We start from the raw sequence: 26,683 nt of genomic DNA, 5'->3' as shown, positions 1-26,683 counted from the left end.
TTCAGACAAGTGGCTCTCCAGTCTCTTCTTAAAAACCTCCAGCAATGAAGCATTCAAGAATGAATAAAATCCCAAATATAGTCTGTTGGTTGTGGAATGGATTTGATACTTCTGATCAACACCGGGCAACATTAAAGAAATTGTCATCTGTCAATAACTCTTTTTTGTGTATATAATGGATGTTCTCTTCTAAGTCACGTTTGCCCAGTTGAAACCATAAAGCACCTTGAAGATTAAAAAAAAAAAAAACACAACCAGAATATAGGTAACACATATAAAGTTAAGAAACCAACAGGGAATTTGTATGACAGATAAGCTAATTGAATCATCATATTTGTTTTGTGTTCTCGTTGCATGAAATCACAAACATATTTTGAGATATCTGGTAATTTTGTTCAGGTTTTAAAATGTTGAATGATTGCAGCAGGTCAATCGTGAATCATAAATTAAATAAGTTCCAAATTATTTTTCGCTATAAGCAGCTACCATTGCCTAACGGCAGTAGTAGGGTTGGAGGAGGCCAGTATTGTTAAATGGTAGGGCTAATATCTAATAAATGTAATTTGTGCAACTACTTTGTGTGACTGTCCTTAGGTTCAACCTGATAATTTGTCCTAATGAAATATTATGTACTCTGATTGATAGCCGATTTCAAGGATCTCAGGCTGATCCATCTTGTATACAAAAATAACATTGCTTTGTCTGATGCTTTCCAAATGCCCTAAACATATCTGGCAAAGACCAGTGCAAAGCATCATCTCCTTTTTTATGACCCCATAATCCCTCGCAGAGCGGAGTCTGGGCAGCCGAATGGAGCAGAGTGTTTACTGGCCAGATGCCCTTCCTGTTGCCAATGCAGAATTTTATTCAGCAGATAAATTATCACTGTTAACCAGAGAGAAATACCTGCCTCTACCTAGGATTGAACTCACAGCCTCTTGATTGTGAGGCAAGAGCTCCACCTCTAGGCCAGCGCACCACTAAAGACCAGTGCAAATGCTGTATATAAAATCAGAAGGGGGAAGGAGAGGAAATATAAATACCTATCACTTCTTTCCTATACTCCTAACCCTTTCTACAACTAATGTAGTCTATAATTTAAATAATCAAACATTTTACTCTTCTTTATCCTATTATCATGTCCTGTAATACTATACAAAAGCCATCTGTTTTGAACTGGAATTAAATACAAGTCTGACGCTAAGGATAGCATTCTGTAAGAGTAGAAATTAAAAATTGGCATGGCATTCACTTGCCACCAGAACTTCCTTCCTGAGTGCATTGTGTAAATGTGGTTATTAAGCCATATCATTCATCCAGCCAGCATGGAATGGTTGACATTGATTGACATTTGGAGTTTAAAACAGGATTTCTTACTATTTCCGTTGGAAGATTTGAATCTGGAATATCTGAATGAAATACATCAGGGGTGTCAAACTTGCGGCCGGAAGGCTGAATGCGTCATGCGCTGGCTACGCCCACTCCCATTTTAGCAAAGGGAGTCGTGATATGTCACATGACAACAACATTATAACCCGACTTTGGCATCCCTGAAATACATGATCAGGAGCATTCCAGACATTAGGTATAAATACAAAACTCACCTTCACAGAAAAAAAAATTGCCTCCTTACGGAAAGATAGCAAAGAGAGCCTTCTCTTGACCAGAAATCGGAAGCATGGAGCAGTCCCTAAGAAAACCTTTGCTTGTGTTCCTTACACATTTGGAAATAAGTTGTTTCAGTTTTCAAAAATGTTTGGAATATTGAATTCATTGACATTCACTCAAGGCAAATGGAAATGTATACTGCAATAATCATGATGTAAGTTCCACCTTTCTGTATTTGCATAAGGGGTGGAGTCAGCATCATGACATGTGTTGCTCCATGTTGGTGTCCTTGTGGCTACCTGTGATGCATTTACTTACTGCCTCCATACCAACCATTTTGGAACTGATTGCATTTATTCACATGGTTATTAAAAACTTCACAGTCAAACACCTGGAGGATAGTTTTCCATATTATCCTCTTTCTTAAAAGAAAAAAACAGAGAGAGAGAGAGAGAGAGAGAGATTTTATTTGTAGCCATTTCTTTTAGCTTCATGGCTTCCCTGATTATTTTGTTTCTTTATTATTAAATTGTAAGTTTAATAATAAAGGTCTATAAGGGTGTGCATAAGTGCACAATTTTGCCTACCGTCCCTGTCCTATTTGTCCCCAAGCTATTTTCTAAAGCGCCTGTAGGCCAGACAAGGAATAATGGATGGAAACTGAACAAGGAGAGATTTAACCTGGAAATAAGGAGAAACTTTCTGACAGTGAGAACAATCAACCAATGGAACAGCTTGCCCTCGGAAGTTGTGGGAGCCTCATCACTTGAGACTTTCAAGAAGAGATTGGACTGCCATCTGTCAGAAATGGTGTAGGGTCTCCCACTTGGGTGGTGGGTTGGACTAGATGACTTACAAGGTCCCTTCCAACTCTGATTATCCATTCATACCTATTTCCTGTATTTATACTCATGCTTATTCTTATACCTATTATCTTGTAAGCGATTGACAAATCAAATAAGTAAAATAAATAAATAAAACAAACTTGCTGTATTATTAAGTAGCATGGTGCCATAGGAAACTAGCCTTTTTATTCCATTCCTAAGTGTCCTCCAGTGCTATATATCTCTTTCCCTATTATGCTTACATTCTGACTTGAAGTTTTTTAGAGTTATGTACCTTTTTTGAGAGGAAGTCAGGCTAGGAATGGTTTTCTTTCGTGCTGTCACTATTCTTCTCTAGGATCTAGAGTTTATGGGAGAGGGGATAAATATCCTGAGCAGTGGTGGGATTCAACAGGTGTAACAACCGGTTCAATGAGCGTTTGGAACATCTGAAAACTGCCCATTTTCAGATCTAATACTTACCTTCTACTGCATCCCCAGTGAGGAGAACAGCTGAGGCGCTGTTGTGTTGATTCCGCTGTGCCGCATGAATTAGCTGAGCTGCAAAACACGGCAATAAAGGACAGACTTGGGCAGAGGCGGGTGAGCAGGACCAAATGATTGCCGGAATTACTGGTTTGCCTGAACCTGTCCAAACTGGTAGAATCCCACCTCTGATCCTGAATTGTGGAGAGACTTCCAAAATAACCTTATAGGAATATATAAGAGAATCTGGATTTTGCATTTTTATTTAAAAGATCCAGTCAAAGCTTGGGATACAGCCCTTTTAATTCAAGTTTTAACTCTATCAAGGAGACAACTCGGCAAAGGAGGGGTGGATGGATTTCCAAATGCTGTTCCTAATAATATTAAGAATAAATTTAATGCAGCTTTATTATCCTTTATGAACGTTATAGAGTTACATTGATGTAATTCAGAGTGCATTGCATCCTAGGGACATTTGTGCGAAGCTCAGATCTCCTTCCTCTCACACAAAGGCTGGCATTCAGTTCATTTTGGCTATGACAAATTATTTACACCAGAAACGCTGACTCTTTAAAACCTGAGATCGGGGAAATGTTATTTATGCTAAAAGTATTAATTTCTAATCGTTTTTAGTCTCCTGCTTTATTACTTCTTGTCTTGCTCTCATTTTGGATCATTATCCTTTACTACTTCCCAGATGTGTGCCTCTGGCAGCTCAAAGGTTATGATTTTGTGTTTTGATTTTCCTAGACAGTTTGCTGAGTGCAGTGACTGCTGCTGGCATTGTTCCAGCTGGTTGTTTATTTTGTTACTGCTACAGGAAAAATATTCATAAACTATGATTGCTTTTTTTTTTTAAAGAAAAAAATTACCAGTGGAAGAAGTTTAATCTATTCCTTGCCTATTTTTCTGATCTTAAAGATTAAGACATAAATCAAAACAGTGTCTAATTTTATTTTCAGTGGGGTCTTTTTAAAATCTTGGGGTTTTTTGTACAGTATGTTTTCAAATTGCCCTTATCGAATTTTAAGTGTTTGGCCAATCACAAACAATTGGGTAATAAATTTTGAACGTCTCTCTAGGGGATATACCCAAGGCTGTGCAGGACATACAACATATAAACTTGTTTTACCAAAGAAGAACATCCATCTGACTTTTAAAAATTTGGCAGAATCATTTGTGTACCTGTTGGAGGCCAGCATTCCAACTCAAATAGTAATAGTCCCCAACTTTTCTGGATTAATGCTGATTGGGAAAGAGGTGCATATATAATATAAAATGCAGTATGAAATACAGTGTTATTGGAGGGTATTATGGAAGACTGTGAACCAATCTTTTCTGTTTATGCCACTCCTCTCAATATCCAGCAATATTAAATATATTTTAATTTTTAATATTCATTTTAAAAATGATAATGAAATGCAGATAACCTAAAGGAATGCAGCCTTCAACAAACCAATGTTTTCTCCTTTGAATGCAAACAGCTTTTTCCATTTTTTGAAAAATGATTATATGAGTGGCCTTTTCTCTTTGCATGTCGGTATGATTCTATGAGACTATCAAGTTGCTTGTTCATTCAGAGTGCTGGTTCAGATTGACTTTTTCTTTCCAAGGTATTGTCCAATGAAACATATATTTAACTATATGGTAATATTGTGGTCATCACTGTTTAGCTATTTTGTGTACTCCTAGTTTGAATATAACTGGACATGTGAGATTTAGCAACTTCACAATTAATGTCACCATATGGATTTTTTTAAAAAAATCTAGGTCATGTCAGTATCCAATTTTTTAAATGAATGTTTAGTGAATGTTTATAGGTAATTATCAGCAACTCCCGTGTTAAATTTTCTTGCAACTATTCTCTTAATTGCTTCCTGACCCAACAAATAGGAAATAATACATACAAACCTGAAGAAGGTAACATGGACTGTGGTCCATAGATCAGGGGTGTCAAACTCGCATCGTCACAGTGGTGTCACGTGACGTATTGGGACTTTCCCCCCCTTCGCTAAACCAGGGGGGGGGGCAGGGCCAGCACGTGACACATCCCGGCCCGTGGGCTGCAAGTTTGACACCCCTGCCATAGATGGTGATAACATTCATAGAAGTTAGCCTATTAAAATAAAGAGAATCTTATTTTTCTACAAAAGACAAGGGTAGCAAACTATGTAGACAATTTATAATTAGGAAATTGTATTCTCTTCTTAATGATTGCCATGCAATAATTTTGTAGGCACAAAAGTTTTAACAGAAGAACAAGAGAAACTGCTTCTCAAGTGTGGAATGTGTATTTTTGCTCCCTTACAAATACATGGTGGCAAAAATGCATCTAATAAGATTCAACAGTTGGAATGATGAATTCCATGGAAATGACTGGTGAACTATAGGTGGAAATGACCTTTACTTGTGCAACTAGGGACATTCTGCTGGTTAGTATGTGATATGTGTTTCTTTCCCCTTTTTGTGGATGTAGGAGCTGTGAAGGACGGAATATTAGATATAGAACATGCAGCAACGTGGTAAGTAAAGATTAATGATTTCCAAATGTTACTGCAGTAGAGATCTTCTCTAGTCCCAAAATTATTTTCCTCTCTTCTTCTAGAGCAGGGGTGTTAAACTCGATTTCATTGAGGGCCACATCAGGGTTGTGTTTGACTCACGGGGCCAGGGTGGGCGTGGCTGGGTGGGTGGGTATGGCCAGCTTGACGTCACTCATGTTGGGGGTGCCTGTGGTGGCCTAAGTGCTCTGCCAGCAAAACTGGGCTCCCAATCTCTGTTTCGGCTGAGACGGCTTCCTGCAACCTTCTGCCAGTGCAATGGCAGAGGGAGTGCATGCGGCCTTCCCAAGCTCCATTTTCGATGGCGGAGGGTTGCAGGACGCCGTCCCACCCGAAAACAGAGATTGGAAGCCTAGTTTCGCTGGCAAAGGCACCGTGGGCCAATCCTTCACTGTTTCCATAGTAGCCCCATGGGCCAAATCTAAGCATCCCGTGGGTCAGATCCAGCCCGTGGGCCTTGAGTTTGACACCCCTATTCTAGAGTCATACCATACAAAGGGCTAATTGAATCACTAAGATGCCCCTTCTGTGGTATGACTCTTATCACTCTGCAGACTTCCCTCTCCCACATTTCTTACTTTTTGCCTATTTTTATTTGTTTATGGTTATTTTGTGTACGTGTGAAAAAAATCATCCAAATTCCATATAATTGTAACATTTGCCACTATGCTGTACACTAAGAAAGAGACTAAACAGTCTTAAGTTTATATTAGTGAAATGTGGAATCTCAAATAATGGCCATATTTATGGTCAAAACATTATTGGTTGTGTACAAGATGCATTACCTCTCTACGTTGGCAGGCTGCTCATTCTTACAAGGAAAACATATTTAACTCCCTTTGCCACTAAGTCTTGAAAGAAGGAAAAGTCTTTTGGCCCATGCTTTTTCTTTCTCTCTCTTTTATAACTTTCTGGACTTGTCCAGTAAGCCTTCAATGTAACATTTGGGGTTCTTTTTCCCATAATGAACATTGTTCATGAATATCCTCCCTGTATTCTCCTTCTTGAATTTGGCTGAAATCCTCTGCGTAGTCTGTTGCTTCAGTCCCATTGACTTGGTTGGCATTTACATCACTTCAGTTTTCACAGGCTTACACTAGGGTCCTTTTGGAGTCACTGGAGTCTTCACCTTCACTCTACTTATGTGCTTCCTTCCCTGGGAACAACTAGAGAACTGTTTGGGTAAATCAGGCTGCCTGTGGCTTTGTGGGTTGTGTTCCAGCTGCGAGGCACTTTTGCTTCACCAGGACATTGAAGAGACCAGCGAGATTAATTCACGCCAGTCAAGAGAAAAAACACCATGGCTCTGCAGAAGAGAAATGAAAGGCACATTGTCACAGCTGATGGGATTTAAATTGTTGCTTGCTGGATCACCCTGCTGGGAAGCTGGGATTACACCTAAACTGAAGCTCTTGTTTAGAGGAATCAATGAAGTGTGCCAACTCTTGCTTTTTTTTTTTCCTGTTTAATGTTGTTCTTAGGGAATGGTCTTATCTTATGGCTGTGATACTGAAAACATTTACCTGCAAAATAAAGATTCGCAGATAACTGTCCCAAGCAGTCGGAAGCATGCAAGAATCCTAGAGGACTGTGGAAATTTACCTTCAGTACCAGAACTACATAGAGACAAGCTGGCCTATAGTTTTCGTCCAAGTTTTAAGACTTCAGGGACCCACTAAACTTTCACAGTTAATCAGAAGACCAAGGAAACAAAAATGTTATAAATTGCCCTAAAAATATACCTATGAAGTTAAAAATGGCTATCTCCACATAGGGTTAAAAATAACAGGATAATTGTCTCTGAAGTGCTTTTCCAGAAAGCAACTGGATTTTCTTGGCTTTTTCCTTGAAAATATTTCACTTCTCATCCAAGAAGCTTCTTCAGTTCTGAATTCTTGAATGAGAAGCAAAATGTTTTCAAGGGAAAAGCCAAGAAAGTCCAGCCGTCTTTGAGAAAAACACCTTTGGGACAGCCATGACCTGGATGATTTAGAATCTCCATAGACAACAGGACAATTGAAACCCAACATTACTTACTTCAAAATGCAAATTTGGAACATACTTGATGTGCAGCAGTATTTCCATAACAGCTGCCATTCTATTAACTTTTTCAATAGTTGGTATTTTACTATTTACTATTACTATTTCTTCAATAGTTCGTATTGTTGTTGCTGCTGCTACTACTACTACTACTACTACTACTATGAAAGAACCTATTATGCAAGGTTGCCCTAGGACCAACCAGTCAAATAGTTGCTGCTTAATGGCTTTATTACTTGAAATATACTCAAGTAACATGAATGAAGCCTGTTGTCCATAAATTGGACTGACTACCTGTTTGTTTCAAAGTTGCTTCACAATACAGATATTGATTTATTACGCCCTAAATATATTGTGGGGTCATGCGTTCCAGTTCTTCCTTTGAGATCTTTGGAGAATGGTTCACTTTGGAACAATAACTCTTTTTGTCTGTGGCACCCTCATTATGAAGCGTTCAGCACCTCCAGAAATGTTTGCTTAAATTGCTTTAAAAATGCCTCTTTACGTCAGCTTCCAGATCTTTTTGAGGTGGTTTGAGGAAAGCCTTGAGTTTCCTATTTTGTTGTGTATTTCATGACTGGGTTTTAGGAATAACTGAACTTGAATATTACATAGATTCTAAAGTATTGTTCTCTATTGCTTGCCCTACATCTTCTGCTTTCATCTGTAAACCCTCTAGTATTAAAAAGAGTCTATAAAAAGATAGATTCTATGCCCCTGGCCTAAGTGAGAAATATATAGTCTCCTTTTCCTTTCCTTTCCTTTCCTTTCCTTTCCTTTCCTTTCCTTTCCTTTCCTTTCCTTTCCTTTCCTTTCCTTTCCTTTCCTTTCCTTTCCTTGAAATATGTTAACAATACGTAATTGCACACTATTTTTAAAATATTTATTTTACAAATTATAAATTAAAATATACTAAATAATCTATTTGTTAATCATTAGGCAATCCCAAGTAATTTCTCATTTATAAACTTGTTTAATTAAAGCTTGATTTTAGGGGATTAACTATGTTTCATAAAGCATAGCCCAAACTGCTATTCAAGATCATTCATCTAAGCAGTAAAGAGAAACAAATTTGTAGCAAAATTGACCCATGGTTGATATAACAAAATATACATACAGACACATGGATTTATACACACAGTTCACTGTGTGCTAAAACAAAATCTTGAGAACAACAATTCCAGCAGTGACACCACTAAACATAAACCATTCTCTTTTTGCTAAATGAGAGTTTTCTGAGTTTATTGTTTATTTGTACATACTAGAAGTATGCTTTTAAATTGGAGGAGGAGGAAAAATAAAATCTCTAGAAATGTTACTTGGAGGGAGTTGGCTATGGCAATGAGATCTCATGCATTATTCTAAGCCAGGGGTGTCAAACTCGCGGCCTCACGTGACGTATCGGGACTTTTTTTCCCCTTTGCTAAACAGGGACATGGGCATGGGCCCATTTTATCACTTCTGGTATTTCCGGAAATACCAGAAGTGACGAAACGGGCCTCTTTTTTGTCCTCCAAAGGCTCTGGGAGGCCGAAAAAGGCCTCAAATGGGCCGAAAATCAGCTGGGAGGCGCACACATGTGCAAGGAGGTAAGTTTGCCTGGGGCTTGCGTGACCGCACAAATGGCTCTGTGTGCCACCTGTGGCACGCGTGTCATAAGTTCGCCATCACGGCTATAGACTGTGAAGGGAGTCTTGCGTTTTATGTTCTGCTGCCCCCATAAGCTTATTCCCCACAGGATTATTTTGTTTTAATCACTTTTCTGTTATTGCTGAGTGGACATCACCTGATGAAAGAAGGTTGCAGCCTAATAGAAGAAGTAATATACTCCTCGGTCCATCCCCTATTTTCCTCTTGTTTTTTCAGAAAAGTATTTTGTGGTGGTGGGGGGAGCAAAACATTAATCAGGAACAAGACAGACACTTGCTTCATTCTACGTGGGAGGTGCCATAATTAAACCTTGCCATGCCAATGCCTCCTGGGTAGTGCCTCTTAAAATCCTGGCAACCAAGGCAGCAATTACAGTAACTGAGGCTTGTTTATTTTACTAGAGCTGCATCTTGGGGGTTTATTTTTGTCTGCCAAGAGATAATTCAATGCACCATTTTCCCCCCCCTCTCTCTCGAACAAAAGTGCATTAAGAGTCTTATCACAGTTGCCGTGTTCTTGGAGGACATTACTGGACATTCAAGCCCACAGCAAATCTTTGCTTAAGGTAGTCACAGCAACAGTTACAACTCGTAGATCTGCGCCTGCTTACCTGTTCTTTGGTACCTGTTGGCAGTGTCATTAGACCGTGTCATCTCTAGCGACTGGTATGACCTTCCTTGAGATGTACAATAGAGAGACATTTGGCCTGATCGAAGGGAGCAGAAGTTACACACTCTCCTGCTTTCTATCTCTCCTCTTAGAGAATAATCATTGTTAATCATTGTTAGGGCTAGACCTAAGGAAACCCTAGTTGTAGCATCCCCATTTTAAAATAATTATGGATTCATTATAACCTGGAGACTGGATAGATAGCCCTTCAAATAGAAGTGAATTTTCCATCTACAGAATACTTCTCAACAGACCTTATTCATTGCTGTAACTCTAAATGTATCACATCATCCTGTTTGTTATAGTTACTCCATCTTTCCTCTGGACTTTTGTGACTTTTCTCCATGTTCCTACTCCACTTTCCTAACTGGTTTGTAACTGGAAATGAAGTTTTCCCACAAAGTTGATAAAAGAACCAAAGTAATATATGTGGGTTGTTGTTGTTTTTTCATAATAGACCTCTGGGAATATTTAGCATTGTATTTCCCTCTCCTCTTTTTCTTTCTTTCTTGAGAAAACAGTATGGTAGTCAAGCAGTTGGTTAGAGACTTTCTTATGATGGAAATCCATCTTTTAGCATTTTTCCTTCCCAAAAATTCAAGGAAACATTCATTCAGCATTTTTTAAAAAAAATATTGCATGTTTCCACTCTGTGGATTTAATACATCCGGGTCTGGGAAATTTCGGATCCTATGCAGTTGTTGTTTTCCATTTCCTTCCTGTCTGTATGTGTTTGAAATTGATTTAGAGCTATGAATCGAAGTGAGCCTGATCCTTGCATAAATAGTAGTATGTTTGCACTGAAATTAATGAGGTAGGAAACATTATATACTATAACTGCCTCACAAAACTGTCTTTACATTGTGTTCTCTACAGAGCCAAGCCTACAGAGCCAAGCCTTTATAACAAAAGAGATTACTGCTCCCGTGGATGGTACCTTCGTATACATTGCATATATTAAAACAGCACGAGAGAGAACTGGTCAAATTGACATTAAAAGTGGAGGGACCAGTATTCACTGAGGGAATTTCCAAACTGTCCCATTTTGGGGTGATAAGGACACATTTGTTTCTCATTTTCTCATTTCTAGCATATGGTATTCACGCACATAACTTTCCTCTTAAGTTGATCTTATTTCCCCAGCAATTCCATTTTACACACAAAAGGATGTGCATCTTTTTCTCTCTCAAGCATTCAGTGCTTTCACAAGAGTAGAACCATAATAACCAAAGAACTAATTTGAAGAAATCCAGTTAAAATGGACAAAAAGCTGCTTCAGATTTCTCTTGCGTTCCCTGTCTTTCTCTTTTCTGAATCTGTTATCAAATGCTTTAGGAACCTATATCCTATGATCTTGCTTCACATAACCTTTAGAACCTTTGCTTTTTGTTTTCATTATGCTTGAATGCAACATGGTAAACATCTTAGTTTATTTTTCCACACGTGGACCTTTTATTAGTTCCTAATATTGCATTGAGACAGCAATCCTTCCTTCTCAAATTTTAACTTGAATAATTTGTTAGACTTCATTCTATGCTAGAGTACATGGGGGAGGGGAGGAAACAAGTATAATGTCTCACAATATAACAACAATAAATATTTTAAGCATAAAATTCATTAAGTTCCATATTCCTATGGGCCATACTATATTCCACAGCTTATCAGGAAGCTACATCAAAATACCATGGTCAATGCGGAGACTTAAGTCCAATTAGTTATATATATGCATAAACATTAATGTGGTGGATATAAGCAATAGATGAAGGTTGTCAGTTCTTTTGTTAATCTTGTTCAAGATAGCAGCTCCATTTTTATGCAGAAATGGCAACAACTGCCAAAACCTTGTTTCCAAACTATGAAAAAATTGACAGATTTATGGATCTTCACTTGGATGTATATCTAAATATATATTTGATGTGCTGCTGGGTACCAGCAGTATTAAGGGAGAACTAAAACATAGTTCTGAAAAGTGACCTAAATCACTTCATACAAATTTAATATCCCTTTGCAGGTTTGTTTGTATTTTTCATTTAAACATAAAATAAAAAATATGTTACAATTGACCAACATTCTTTTTAGGGCTTGTCCACACTGCTAAGTTACACTGTCACCAGAATGGACAAGCAACACCAAAAATGGATGTGACCCTCTATTAATCTCCCCCTCATTGTCAAAAAAACTCAGGGCATTTTTTTTTATTAATCCACTTCAAAAGTGCCTTTAACATTCCTGCCTGTTTCAGTTAGTGTTTATCAACTTGTTACAGGTTAACCCCAGCAATTCCCTGGTTTGTTTATTTATTTTACTTATCAAATTTATTGACCACCGATCTTACCAGAGGGCAGCTCTGGATGGCTTACAATATTAAAACAAATTAATAAAACTACATAAATAAAATACTATAAAAGTATAAAAATACAAAATAGAATAGCGAAAAGATGGGGAGGGAAGGAGGGAGTAGGGTGAGCAAGGAGGGGGATGGGATCTGATAATCTATCAAATGTCTCCAACATGAAGTCCCTTCTTTGGAGCCCCAAGCCAGCTGGCAGAACCAGGTTTTTAGGCTTTGCAGAAGGTCAGGAAGCTTGGAGTGGACCTCACCCTGGGAGGCAAGATGTTCCAAAGAGGTACTTCACAAAGACAGGAAATGAGTCTTCAATTGAGTCAATGCTGTGACCATCACTCTTTGCCTTGCAAATAGAAGGCTGTTGGTTTGAAACCCAGCAGAGATGGGTCACATGTACAGACCTGCATATATGTACATCTTTACAGAGATGTTGAAACTATGCTGATGACCTCCTGCGTTTCAAAATTTAGTCCTATGCTACTACTGTTAGAAAGAGCCAGCCCAGAAGTTCTTAATTTTGGTTGCAAGAAAGAGCTGTTTGTGTTCTGAATTGTGGTAGAAATCTGAGGGAGAAGAAGCCAAGCCAATCTGTCTGAAACCATTCTGCGACCCTGAAGGAAAACTATCCTTTTGTTATTTCTTGGAAAATGACCCTGAATGCTGCAAAAGAAAACGACACATTTTGTAGAACTTGCTGTGTTATTATACACCCTTGGTATGAAGCGTAAACAAAACTCTTAAGTGACTCACACATTTCTTGGCTGGATGGAGCTTCTAACACGGCTTTCTCTGCCATATGGGAGATCCACAAAACATGTTTTTTTAAACGCTGATCTTTCACCCCTTTGTTTTCTGGAGGTTCATTTTCAGCTGCCAAATATGTTCTATTTTTACTGATCAAAAATAAAATAAAATCACCAATTCATTCTCCTGAAAATAATCTTTTTAAAAATAATAATAATAATCATCTGCAATCATAGCTGAATGTTCACCTTTCAAATTTTAATAATATACGTTTTCTCAATTTTACAGTCAGGCGCCTTCTGGTACAATTCCCTTCACAGATGCTGGATCTACCATTCTGTACATTAAGCAAATTAGACTTAGACTTAGAATAACTTTATTGTCACTTTGAATGTACACTAATACATTGAAATGAAATTTTGGGCCATACATCTCCCAAAGGGTCAGCACCTCCAATATACACTACATAAACCCGATAAAATCAATCAATCAATACAAAATTATGCATATACCTACATACAGTACCCACATATATGAGTCAAAGAAACATCACAGTCTAGTTCCGATGTATGACAAGTTAATTATGTAAAATAAATCAGAAGGTCTAAATGAATGAACTCTTATTGCATCTCAGTCACCTATCTCCTTATTCCAGATAACTTCCAAAATACGAACTTTATGTTGTTATTACTTACATCATCCGGCTAAGCTATGAGGTGAAGAACTACCCTCATCTTGCAAATCAGAGGACAAGCAAATTATGGTGTAATGGTATCTTTGCTATAAAACAGAATCTAGACCTGAAGCTTTGTGTAGCTTAATTCCTTTAGAAGAAATTCGCCAGAGCAGAGCACTGGGCATTATAATCTTTCACAGTTTCTTTTAATCCCAGAACACACAGCAGGGAGGGCACTGAGGGGGAACCCAACTATTCTGGATTCAAATTGTGATTTAGCTTTAGCCTTGTATGTTAACCCAACCAGGTGTGCCTTTTCGTCGTTTGGATAATGCTGCAGGAGATGTGCTTCTCTTTTGTTTAACTACTGTATAGAATCCCTGCTTTCGGAAGTAGGTGTGAGATGCAAGAGATTGCAAAATGTTCTAACACATTTTCTAACCGTTGCCTCATTTAGCAAGCATTTGTTCCAACAATTGTTTAAAGTTTCAATAGCACTGAATGAATATTATTTACAGCGACTGTGGTACCTCCACGGTTACATTATGAAAATTTGGGCTCTTGGCAGCCCTCCGGAGTGCTATAATTCCCCCCACCCACCTATCTCCACCTCTATCTCTGTCTTTTTGGCTGCCTCATACTCTGCCACCCTTCCTGCCCTGCATCCACTCTGTCCCGCACCCCACCACCTTGCCCTCTCCACTGTACCCTTGCACTCCACCTCCCTGCGTTCCATCATCCTGCACCACCCCCTGAAGACTGACTTTTGCTGTCTTCTTCTCCTGCTATTGGTAAGGCATGTCCAGCCTGGCTCTTCACAAGAGCTGCTGCCAGTGCACCGCCTTCCTGAAGCTTCACGCATACCTTGGGAAGTTCTTGCAGAGCTGTGGCGGGCCAGACTGGGTGCTCATCAACAATGGGAGGTCAGTGGAAAGTGGCAGAGTACAGGACAGCAGAGGTGGCGGCAACCAAAAGGACAGAGATGATGGGGACATCGGTGCGTGGAAGAGATTGAAGCAGAGGCAACAATGGCAAGGCAGGAGAAGCATGAGGTCCTCAACAAACAACAGCATCTCAACCAGCCTAACGATCACAGCCAGGACTGTCAAAGATGCCATCTTTAAGCAGTGTGGTCGCATGATATTTGCCTAGCGACTGCATCGCTTAACAGTGGAAATTCCGGTCCCAGTCCGGGCCATTAAGTGAGAACCATCTGCATCAAAAAGATTAGTTGGAACTCTTTATCATTACCAGTCGTGCTGAGGACACATAAAAACCATGGTAGAAAGTATTGCTGTTTGTATGGAGGCAAGAGACATTTTATGACAGAATGATACATTTGCAGTCAAAGAAAAGATACTGTTCATTTAAAGAACTTTTGGCCATCTTTAAAAACTAAATTGTTTTTGTGGAAATATTAGCATGAGTTGTAAGGAGGGAGATTAAGATGCCATTCAAGGGAAAGAAAAGCTCTGTCAGAGAAGAATGATTAAAAGGCAGTTGTGCGTGTTGTGTTTTAAAGACATCTTACATGGCTGAATCAGATATCAGGGCCCTGTGGTGTTGAGTGTAATTCCATGGATTTTACAAAGAGAATGCTTTTGTGAACTTTTGTTTTTTATTCAGTCGTCAGGAAATAGTTCCTACTGTGTATTGGTCGGGCTATTGGGCTCTTCTCACTTTTTGTACAGTAAGAGGAACTTGTTGGTTTTAGATCAAGGGTGTCAAACTAGATTTCATTGAGGGCCACATCAGGGGGCCGACTGGGCATGGCCAGCTCAATGTCATTCGTGCTGGGGACACCTATGGGGGCCCAAGTACTCTGCCAGCGAAAACGGAGCTTGGGAGGGCCACATGTAGCTCTCCCATGCTCCATTTTTGCTGGCAGAGGCACCGTGGGCTGGTCCTTCTGTTTCCAGAGCAGCCCCATGGGCCAGATCTAAGCACCCTGAGGGCCGGATGTAGCCTGCGGGCCTTGAGTTTGACACCCCTGTTCTAGATCATACAGGTAAAGGTAGGAAAATCAGGTGAGGCTGAATTGGAATGTACGGCAGGTCTAACCTAGTATCTTGTAGCAAAATGTGTATGTGTGTGTGTGTATTAAGCCTTTTTTTTTTTTGAAAAACTAAAAGAAACTAGAGCCTATGATTGTGGTTGAGAGAAAAATTGTCCATTGGAAAGTAAAATTACAAGAGTGAGGCACTGAGGCATGGGCCCCAAACCCACAAGCTATCCTTTTACATTAAAGTGTAATAATTTCTGCAGAATAAAATCACTTTCTTAAATCTCTTGGAATAAATGTGCAACCAAATCTTGCAGCAGTAATTACAACTAGTAATGTATCTTTCACTAATGCTTTATGTACCCTAAACAATTTTCTAATTATTTTGTTTTCCCGTCCCCACAATAAATTTTCATGAGTTATGATTATTGTAACTCATATTTAAAGGAAACTGGTGAAACTGGAAAAGATGGAGTTTCGCAATTCCCCAGTGAGTCACAATTAAGAATTCATTTGAATCCTAATACTCTAGCTCCAAGTAACCTTTTTTAAACTTCATTTACAATATTACAATGAAGCCCTTAACCAGATATCTTAGTGATGTACACCATTTAATCTTAGTTTAAAATTCATATTAAAATTATGCATGCAAAGCAATAAAATGCTAAAACTTTTGAATATAACCCATACAAATCCCATAAAATCCTTCAAAATCCTAAGATTAAAAAAAAGTTATTCATCTGAAGCTCCAGAAATTAAAGAATTTGCGTCAGTGAACATTTCTGAAAGTTGTATTTTAAAACTAAGGTGATACCACTAAGACAGTTCTTTCCTTAGACAATTTTATCCAACAAATATAACATAGCTGGGGAAGAGTCTTATAAGCAAACAAACAAATCTGTATTTTTGTCTGTAGCAGGTCTCAAATAACCAGGATAAGTCATTAATTGGTTTCAAAGACAGAGAGTACTCCTTACTGCCATCTAGTGGTCCACAGTTTTACAGCTCAGCTATGAGAACTCTAGCTTTGAGGTCTTGGAACCACCAATCAATCACGATTATAAATAAATGTTCAAGAAAGACCTGCAATGGCAAACTATAGAGCTGTCTGACAGCTGGTGTGTGGGGGGAAACCTTACTCTTTCTAAATTCAAAATGGAGCATCGAGAGCGTCAAGTTCTACCATTAATATCATGCCGAGATTCTATTAGTGATGTGTCAATGGGAAATGCAGTAATGTTTTAGATCAAATACTCCCAGTGGCACGTTGTTCCTAAGCATTTAGTAGTGACTCGCGTCCTCTCATTCGGACTACAGTTCTGCTCTCACACACAACAGCCAACCCAATGGGTGTTATGCACTGTATCAGTTCCTATGTATCAACAGGCAGACTGCTATCTTTTGCATCAGTTGTAGCTTTCAAGTCAACTTCAAAGACTAGTTCAAACAGAGAAGATCATATTAGAGGACTACTGAAAGCTTACAGACAACATGCTGTAAGAACTCAGCATCTGGGATACTTTGACTTAAAAAGCTTTTTTTTTAAAAAAAAAAAAAAAGGCAGAGTGAATGGTAGGCAGGCTTTCCTTATCACAACCCCCTGTTTCTACCAGAACTTGTCCCTTGTCAAGCTGTAGACAGCTGGGCACGTTTGAGATGGCAAGAACTACAAAGATTCCAAAAAGGTCTGTTCAATGCTGCTCTTGGAAATGGCAAGTGGAATTTCTCGGCCTCATTTCAAGTAAATCAAGGTGGAATTTCTCTGAATGATTTCAAATGCTTCTTCACAGATTTCTTGTCACCTGGTCTCAGCTCTGTTTATGGGATAACCTGCCAGTTGGTGTGCTGTGTCTTGATTGTTTATGCCTATTTTCCTTTCCATGCTTTTCTTAGCCATACACTCTGTCATTCCCACACACATAAAAAAAAAAGAGCTGGGGGAGATTGGAATGATTCCTTCCCTATAGTATTCAGAAACAACATCAAGGTGATTCTTTTCTATAAAATTTATGGAAAATAAGGTAAATGTAATTGTGGGGCTCTGTCTGGTGGAGTCTGATTATTGTGGCTTATTTAACAATCATGATTAAGTAAACAATGATTAATCATTTCATCTGCATGTTCTAGCTGCCTGATTGGAATTAGTGCTGGCCAGGCACCAGGAAAGAGTTTGGGGACATCAGCTGCCCATAGTTGCTACTGCCTTTCTGGAACAGCTGTAAAGAGAAGGGATGAGAAGGACTTGCAGAACAAGGCTTGCAAAAGTGTGGATGCCAGGCCATTTAGTCTTTGGGTTTGCAATTAGTATGGTAACTTGGTTAAAGAACAACAGTGAAGCCCAATAAGTTAACCAATCCCAGCCCTGCTTTGAATAGCAGCTAAGTAATGAGTAGTGGGTCTTGTGCTGGAAAGACTGAAAGATGTTAAACTTACGTGTGAGAGAATATTGCATGTTTGTGCTGGCCCTTCACACTAGAGATAGAAATTTATTCATTCTTGCCTTGGGGCCAGTGGCATAAGTGCGCCTGTACACTTTCCAGAGTGCTTACATTTGTTCTTCAAGCAGCTTAAGTTTCACAGAAAACTTCTCCAAACACCCATTTGGCCATTTAAAACTGTTATTATTCTAATCAGGAAAATCAAAGAGAAGTCGTATTTTACTTTTGCTCCTCATCACCCGCAGAGTCTTGAGAATGTGCTAGGTCGACCATGTATATGTGTGTGTGGTTTTTTTAAAAAATTATTATTATTATTTTGGTTTCAAAAACAAAAAGACAAAGTGCTTAAACAATCCTATTCAACTGAGAGCAAAGCTACACTGAGAACTCTTGTATATATCTGTATGCTTTGTTGGACCTTTTGTCTTTATAAAAATAAATCAGTACAAGCCAGAACGTTTTGTAGGTTCAGCCAAGCCAGAATCAAATAAGAGATCTTGCTTGGCTCTGTGGATGCATGAATAAGCCAAGCTATAAAACCAGACTCCATACCCTCATGGAATTTAAAAAAAGAAAAAGAAAGAAAGAAAGAAAGAAAAATCTGTGACAAAGTTTCACTTGCTTTAGCACTTTCCCAGGCTGTTTACATGCTCAGGTTGATCTGGGCCTCAACTCCCTGAATGTTCAACACAGGGGGGTTTGCAGCTTTTTCTAAGTATGAAAGCAGATCCCCATTGATTCTGGTTAAGAAGGAACAGAATCAGTTCCGCTAAAAGGAGCGCTTGATAGCATTATGAGATTTGCAGACAACAGGAAGTACCTTTTCAGACTTCCTGTTCACTGGACTTTTCTGGGTAGTTCAAATTAGAATACTTCAGTTTCTCCTCCTACTGCATTCTGGGCCACCCACATAAATAAATAAGCAAGATATTTACCTATAATCAGGGGTGGGATTCAACTTTTTAACAACCGGTTCTGTGGGCGTGTCTTAGGTGGTGGGTGTGGCTTGGTGGTCATGTGACTGGGTGGACATGGCTTGGTGGTCATGTTATTGGCTGGGTGTGGCCAACTCAATATCACTCACATTGAGGCACGCATCTCCTCGCCTGGCTCTCATGACTGTGGAGATGCTGCAACAGTCATAAGTGTGAAAAACGGTTATAAGTCACTTTTTTCAATGGTCACTCCACACAAGCAAAAGTACCAGCAAAGGAGGGGAAAACAACTTCAGAGAAGTTCCAGAGACAGGAAGTCTAGTCCTGCCAAGAATGTAACAAGGGTTAATAGAGAGGCAGTTTCTGTAAGCAACACCAGAATGTTTCCTTCCTGCCTTCCTTACAGGATTAGGCCAGTAATTTCTTCTAACAACCGGTTCTCCAAACTGCTTAGAATGTTAACAACCGGTTCTAGTATATAGGTGCGAACTGGTAGAATCCCACCCCTGCCTATAATTTCAATGAGCTTCTTGAATGAATTGTTAAGATTTTTTTTGTGTATGTGGTACTGTCTTTCTGGTTCAGTCGCATTGGGTTTTTTCCCCCAAAATTATCTAGATACGTCATAATTACAATGATGGAGACTATCTTTCCTGACAGGAGAAAAAAAAACCATTTCATCATTCCTCATACCCTACTCATCACAAAGCCTAAGTGATTACCGCTGAAGACTTAAAGGCCAAAAGGTCTTATGTCAAAGATCCAGGATTGCATTTCTTTCATTAAACATAGCAGAACCAAGAAGAATGTTTCCCGAATCCTCAGGAACATTTATTGTTACTGAGCTAATTCAGTGGTTACAATAACTTGACTCAATATGAAGCAGGTTCATATGTTCAGCAGTAGCATTATATCCTTCAAATGAAGAGGTAATCCAGGAGTGGGCTTCAAAAAATTTAGCAACCAGTTCTCTGCCTAGTTGCTGGGTGGGTGTGGCCATTGTGGGCATGGCCTAGTCAGCCTCCTGCACCACCCTGGCCTGGGAGCAAAAACAGGCGGCGCGGGGGCATTTTTACCCTCCCCAGGGTCCGTAGGTTTTCTCGAGCCTCCGGGAGGGCGAAAATGACTTCCCCGGGCTCCGAAGGCCCTCTGGAGACTAGAAACGGGCCCGTTTCCGGCCTTCTGGAACTTCCAGAAGGCCCATTTTTTGCCCACCCTGAGCCTCTGCACTTACCTTCAATCCAAAATGGGTCATGTAGGGACACCTGGGAGAGGTGGGGTGGGCGGGGCCAGCCAGTGTGTGATTTGCCAGTTCAACGAACTGGCCATAAAATTAACAACCGGTTCTCCCGAACCAGTGCGAACCGATAGCAGCCCACCTCTGAGGTAATCTCTGCATAGGTGGCAAAGGAAAGAAATTCATATAAAACTGGAAGGAATAGGAGACTCTGCCATCTGCTCTGTGTATGCCATGGACAAATACAAAGTGATATCAGGCAGGCTATAAACACTGTTAGAAACTCTTTTGCTAGTAGCCACTACAGGATCACTTTAATATAAGCCCCCCCAAAAGGAAGTCAGAATAATAAATGGAATTGAATGGAGAAGCAAGAGATTATTTTTAATGTGCTAAGTGGCTTAAAGTGATTTATGGCTAACTTGCCAGAAGCAATTTTCAACCATGTCAATTTTGCAAGATCTGAACTTATCAATGAAGGAGTTAATCGTTTTTATTTTAGGATTGAATATTTAACTAAATTCAATGGGATATCCTTTTAAGTAGACATGAAAGTGATTCTATGCTTTGAAAATATTAGCAGTCAAATATTGTATTCACTGATAGTCTCTATTAAAATAGTACAATGAAGGATGGATTAAACTTTGACCAAATAAAATGGTTAAGTACTTCTGTAAATTAATATTCAAGGCTACTGTAAATTGGATTATCCTGTTTCCCTGGTTTCTTTTAAACAATCCACCAAAATATTTGGGCAGTCCTTATTAATATTAGCACAAATTAAAGAAGTTAAGTTGTATCCAAAAGTACTCCACCTGATAGATTAAGGAAAGGAATTTTAAGAACAGTTAATTTTTATTTGTTTTAAATGAAGAGTTACTGATGCTGTGGATTGTAAAACTCTCTGCTTGTATTAGACTGAAATAACACAAATATACATAGTGTTTTTCTGGCTCATACTGCGTTATTGGCTGATTTAGGTCCTTTTGGAAAGCAAAGCTAACAAAGAATGCTTAAGTAAACAAACACTTTAATCAAGCAATTTTTGTGATTCTTCCCTCCCCCTTTTTTTTAAAAAAAAATTTCCATTTTCAAAGGAAAATAAAAGTTGGCTTGGTCTATATATGTCTTTCTTCATCCTTGCAAAGTTAGAAGAAATACTTCATCCTTGCAAATTCAGAAGAAAAACAGGCAACATTTTGTGAGAGTAGCCGCAATCCATTTCTTGTGCTGTAACTAGAGTGTTGTTCTCTTGCTATTCACTTCTACTTGTTTCTCAGTGATAAATAGGTCACAACCCGTTGCCTGTTTTCTTACAGGAACCCGACAAATTCTGTGCAATTTTCTTCTCAGTAAGAATGCTTAAAATTATACTATTACATGTGAATGTCTAGTGGAAGTGCCATGAAAACTTTGATGATTCTGTGTCAATTTAAACAGGGGTAAACAGGGGTAAACAGATAACAGATAATCAGAGTTGGAAGGGATCTTGTAGGTCATGTAGTCCAACCCCCCGCCCAAGCAGAAGACCCTACACCATTTCTGACAGATGGCAGTCCAATCTCTTCTTGAAGGTCTCAAGTGATGGCGCTCCCACAACTTCCGAGGGCAAGCTGCTCCATTGGTTGATTGTTCTCACTGTCAGAAAGTTTCTCCTTATTTCCAGGTTAAATCTCTCCTTGTTCAGTTTCCATCCATTATTCCTTGTCTGGCCTTCAGGTGCTTTAGAAAATAGCTTGACCCCCTCCTCTCTGCGGCAGCCCCGCAAATATTGGAAGACTGCTATCATGTCTCCCCTGGTCCTTCTCTTCACTAGACTAGCCAGGCCCAGTTCCTGTAACCGTTCTTCATATGTTTTAGTCTCCAGTCCCCTAATCATCCTGGTTGCTCTTCTCTGTACTTTTTCTAGAGTGTCAACATCTTTTTTATAACAGGACACAGTACTCTAGGTGTGGCCTTACTAAGGCTTTATAGAGTAGTATTAGTAACTCCATTGATCTTGATTGTATCCCTCTGTTAATACAACTTAGGATTGCATTAGCTTTTTTGGCTGCTGCTGCACACTGCTGGTTCATATTTAGCTGGTTGTCCACTAAGACCCCAAGATCCCTCTCATAGTTACTGCTATTGAGCCTGGTTTCACTCAGCCTATACGTGTACTTTTGGTTTTTCTTGCCTAAGTGTAGGACTTAACTTTTCTCTACATTGAATTTCATTTTGTTAGATACAGCCCAGTGTTCTAGTCTGTCAAGATCCATCTGGATCTTGAGCCTATCTTCTTGGGTGTTAGCTATTCCTGCCAGCTTAGTATCATCAGCAAATTTGGTAAGTTCCCCTTCTATTCCCTCATCTAAGTCGTTCATGAAGATATCGAAGAGTACTGGGCCTAAGACGGGACCTTGTGGCACCCCACTGCTTACTTTCCTCCATGTAGACTTAGACCCATTAAGGACTACTCGTTGAGTACGGTTTGTCAGCCAGTTGCATATCCATCTGGTGGTGGTGCTATCTATTCCACTTTTTTCTAACTTACCAAAAAGTAGGTTGTGGTCTACTTTGTCGAATGCCTTGCAGCCCCCAATAAAATTGAGTTTGACACCCCTATTTTAGATAACAATTGTTGCCACTGGTGAACAGGTTTTCCAGAGTTTTTTTTAATTGTTTCTTTTCTCTGCAGACTGGCTTATTAACCAGTTGCTAGAAGGAGAGACACTGGTCACTTGGAATCAATGCCTTTTTCGATGTTCAATTTTCTTAAAGTTATTGTTGCTTCCAGCTCGTATCAGAGAACATTATATTGAATAGACTTAGGTAGACTTTTGACTTTTTTCCTGTTTGTTTTTAGGATTGCCCTCCAGAAGCAGGTGATTTTCGTACCCAGCAGTGTTCAGCCCACAACGATGTCAAGTATCAGGGACAGTTTTATGAATGGCTTCCTGTCCCTAATGATCCTGACAACCCGTGTTCATTGAGGTGCCAGGCAAAGGAGACCAACCTTATTGTGGAACTGGCACCTAAAGTCCTGGATGGAACCCGATGTTACACGGAGTCACTAGACATGTGCATTAGCGGCTTGTGCCAGGTAAGGAATGCATTGCTTCGTTTTCTCCTTCTTTCAGCTTACACTGTAGTCCCTGTTTAGTGACTTCCTCATTTAACAACTGTGAGTTACAACTGTGATGAAAAAGTAATTGTTCGCCAATCCTCACATTTATGACCTTTGCTTTATAAAGTAAAGAAAAGCTGATCATAAACAAGTATGGTTCACTTAGCAGTTGCTTCATTTAACAACTGAAGTGCTGGTCACAATTGTCACTAAATGAGGACTACCTGGATAAACTGGTTATCTTTGTTTTACCCAATCCTGCCCTCCCAATTGTGTGCCATTCATTTTTCTTGTCTTTAAGTATTCATGCCACTTCCAGAATTGGTTATATTTTTATTTCTATCATGGATTTGATGATCAGCTTCTTCTTTTTTTTCAATTTAATTGATAACTTTCAAATTTCTTTATCCTTTATTAGATTACTTATATTTCCATTCCCCCCCCCCCCCGGCTGTAATGTTTATGTAGTTCCACTGAGATGGCAGTCATGCCCCTGATATTGGTGCCATGATCCCTGGGACCATTATTTATGGCTTGGCCTTCTCATGACACTGCCTTCATCTCATCCCCAGCCTAAGGCAGCCTAAAGTGATATTAACCGATCCCAATGTTAAGGTAGCCTTGTTCCTTTTCTCCAGGCACAATTGTTGCTACTGAAAGAATGATAAACCTTTTTTTAAAGTTTGACGCTCTTTCAAAAAAAATGCTAGTATCGTGCTGCAGGGAATCTCAGTTGAATCATATTCTGCCGCTGCTTCTGTGGGAGGAGAGTGGGAGGAGCCTAATTTTGCCCCACCTCATGCCATTTTTCCTACTTGCTGCTATTTCCTTGACATTAGTTGAACAACCGAACAGTCTCTCCGTTCCATCTTTCCATCATCTCTGGGACCTTTCTGTGGGCTATTGCAGGACACTGCACTTCTTCAGAAATAACCTAACTAATAGTCCTCACATGTGATCTGCTTTTGGGGCAGTTTGTCAGGTGAATACAATATAGCCATGATGGCGAACCTGTGGCACGCATGCCACAGGTGGCACGCAGAGCCATTTGTGCAGGCATGCGAACCCCAGGCAAACTTACCTCACTGCACATGTGCATGCTTCCCAGCTGATTTTCGGGCCTTTTTCGACTTCCCAGAGGCTTGAGGGAAACTTCTGCAGCCTTTGCAGGCCGAAAAATAGGCCTGTTTCATCACTTCCTGTATTTCCGGAAATACCGGAAGTGACTAAACGGGCCCCTTTTTCGCCCTGCAAAGGCTGCAGAGGCTTTCCTCAAGCCTCTGGGAAGCTGAAAAAGGCCTGAAAATCAGCTGGGAGACATACTGCAGGTAAGGTGGTGGCAGGGGAGGGATCGTGTGCGCATGCGCAGGGGGTGTGGGGGACTGCACACATTGCCTTCTGGGTGCTGGCATGTGAGTGCATGCCTGCGAGCGCACACACAATTTTTGGCCAGGAGCCCAAAAAGGTTAGCCGCTACTGCAGTATAGCCTTTCTAAGCACTTGCCTAAATTCATCTATCTTCTCTCACGAAACAGTAAGAACAGTGACTGGTTTATTTGCTTCTAACTCCAGTAAGCCAGGGATGTCAAACTCAGGGCCCACAGGCCGGATGCGTCACCCGCTGGTCACGCCCATCTCCATTTTAGCCAAGGAGGGAAAAGTTGCGATATGTCGTGACGACAACGTGATGACGTGAGTTTGACACCCCTGCAGTAGGTGATGTCAGCAGGAGGATAAATAAAGTCAGTTTCTTTATTAATTTGTCCAGTATCAGACCAACAACTGCCTTACTTCTTTTGGCGAAATAGGAATCAGTAGTATATGCTATAATACTTTTCTCCCAATTCGTGAAGAATAACACTTAAAGACAGTTAATCTTTGGGGAAAACTGACAAGAGCCTCCATAAATCCAGAATGTTTTTAAAAACTGGAGTTTTACCTACCCTCTTCCTCATTAGTACAGTATTTGGAATAAATGCATTATGGAAATGTCTACAGCTTTAGGAAGACCCTGTTACTTTTACAACCTGACCCGTATAATTAGAGTCTCAAATAGATCTGATATCATCAGTGAATGTGTTCCTCAGAATTTATAGAACCCACTTCCAGATACCAGATAACACTTATTTATTTGTGTAGTAATTTCCTAAAACTCGGGACAGAAACATTTGATGACATGAGAGAAGCAAGCATACTTTTACACTAGGTGAAGAGATGAAATACCTTTTTCATTGTTTTGGAGAATGTTTACCATAACAAAGTTTATAGGGAAGCTCTAGTTTTATAGATAATAGAGCTGTGCACATTTCGATAATGAAATGACCTGATCTTTTCCATGTCAAGTTGTAAAAAAATAATGCAATATTAAATGTTATAACTTTTTAAACTCTCTTGGAAGCTGAGAAAGTAAAGCCTTCTTAATAAGCAGATGAGAGGTGTTAACCTTTGCAAACAAATTAGACCAAACTTTCACATTATTTTTAAAACATGCACAGTCCTAACTTTGGCATTCAATATTGGGGAATGGCATCCATTCCCCAATAATCCTTACTTTTATAATTTCAGTGCAGGAAATCTAGAGGAATGCTGGTATCCCATTAGTACATTAGGGCAAAATTGTAGATTATACTGATTCATGGGCCACAAACTGGAACAAAAACTCTGATCTAGAATTCACAGCATTCTTTTCTTTCCTCCAAGGAAAATTAGTGATGATGGGTTAAAAGATGGGAAGTTAATGGATCAAGGGAGGAACCATAAAAAGTGCAATAACATGTTTTCAAAAAAAAAAAGTGCAATAACATGCGCGCGCACACATTCATTCATTCATTACACACACACATACACACACAAACATTTGTTCGTTCATTCATTATGTTTTAATCAACTGTTTATTTAAATAGAACAACTGGAAAAATTATCCTTGCAATTGCTTTCTCAAAAAGATGCCACATCATGACAGTGGAGTGCTTTCTGGAATCAAGAGTGAAATAATATGACAGTGTAGAATAATTCCCTGAAGGTATTGAGAAATGGAAACTCCAGTGCCCATTGATAACTAAGTTAAAGAAAGAAGAAGGATTGTTTATAATGGCTATCATCACTGTGTTTATAAACCCCAGTATCTATTGTATTTATTTTATAAATAACAACTTTTATCCAAATGCATTGTATTCAGTTATATTTGTAATAATACACTGCAATTATTTTATATAATGTCTAGTTCCAAACTTTAGGCTAAATATGAATTTACCCTAGCTTTTAAAAAGCAGCTTAAGAAGCAAATTTCTTGAGGTTTTCTGAAGCAACAGATCCAGTTTTCATGGTTTTGCTCATCCATAACTCTGTTTAATACTTGAC

At 39.4% G+C, this 26,683-nt stretch overlaps 1 protein-coding gene across 1 annotated transcript in view; it reads left to right on the top strand.

The window, feature by feature from the left end:
- ADAMTSL1 (ADAMTS like 1) overlaps window positions 1-26,683 on the top strand; it is a 252,080-nt gene that overhangs the window by 36,753 nt on the left and 188,644 nt on the right. Inside the window, exons 3-4 of the mRNA XM_087957646.1 lie at window positions 5,395-5,440; window positions 23,063-23,299. Of these exons, the coding sequence (XP_087813772.1) occupies window positions 5,395-5,440; window positions 23,063-23,299 (283 nt within the window). The remainder of the gene's footprint in view (window positions 1-5,394; window positions 5,441-23,062; window positions 23,300-26,683) is intronic.

This window comes from Notechis scutatus, chromosome 2 (genome assembly GCF_049901735.1).
Source record: "Notechis scutatus isolate UNSWTSFEM ecotype Mainland chromosome 2, rNotScu1.2, whole genome shotgun sequence".
NCBI lineage: Eukaryota > Metazoa > Chordata > Lepidosauria > Squamata > Elapidae > Notechis > Notechis scutatus.
Note: the sequence above shows the minus strand (reverse complement) of the source record. Positions and strands in the feature narration are given on the sequence as shown.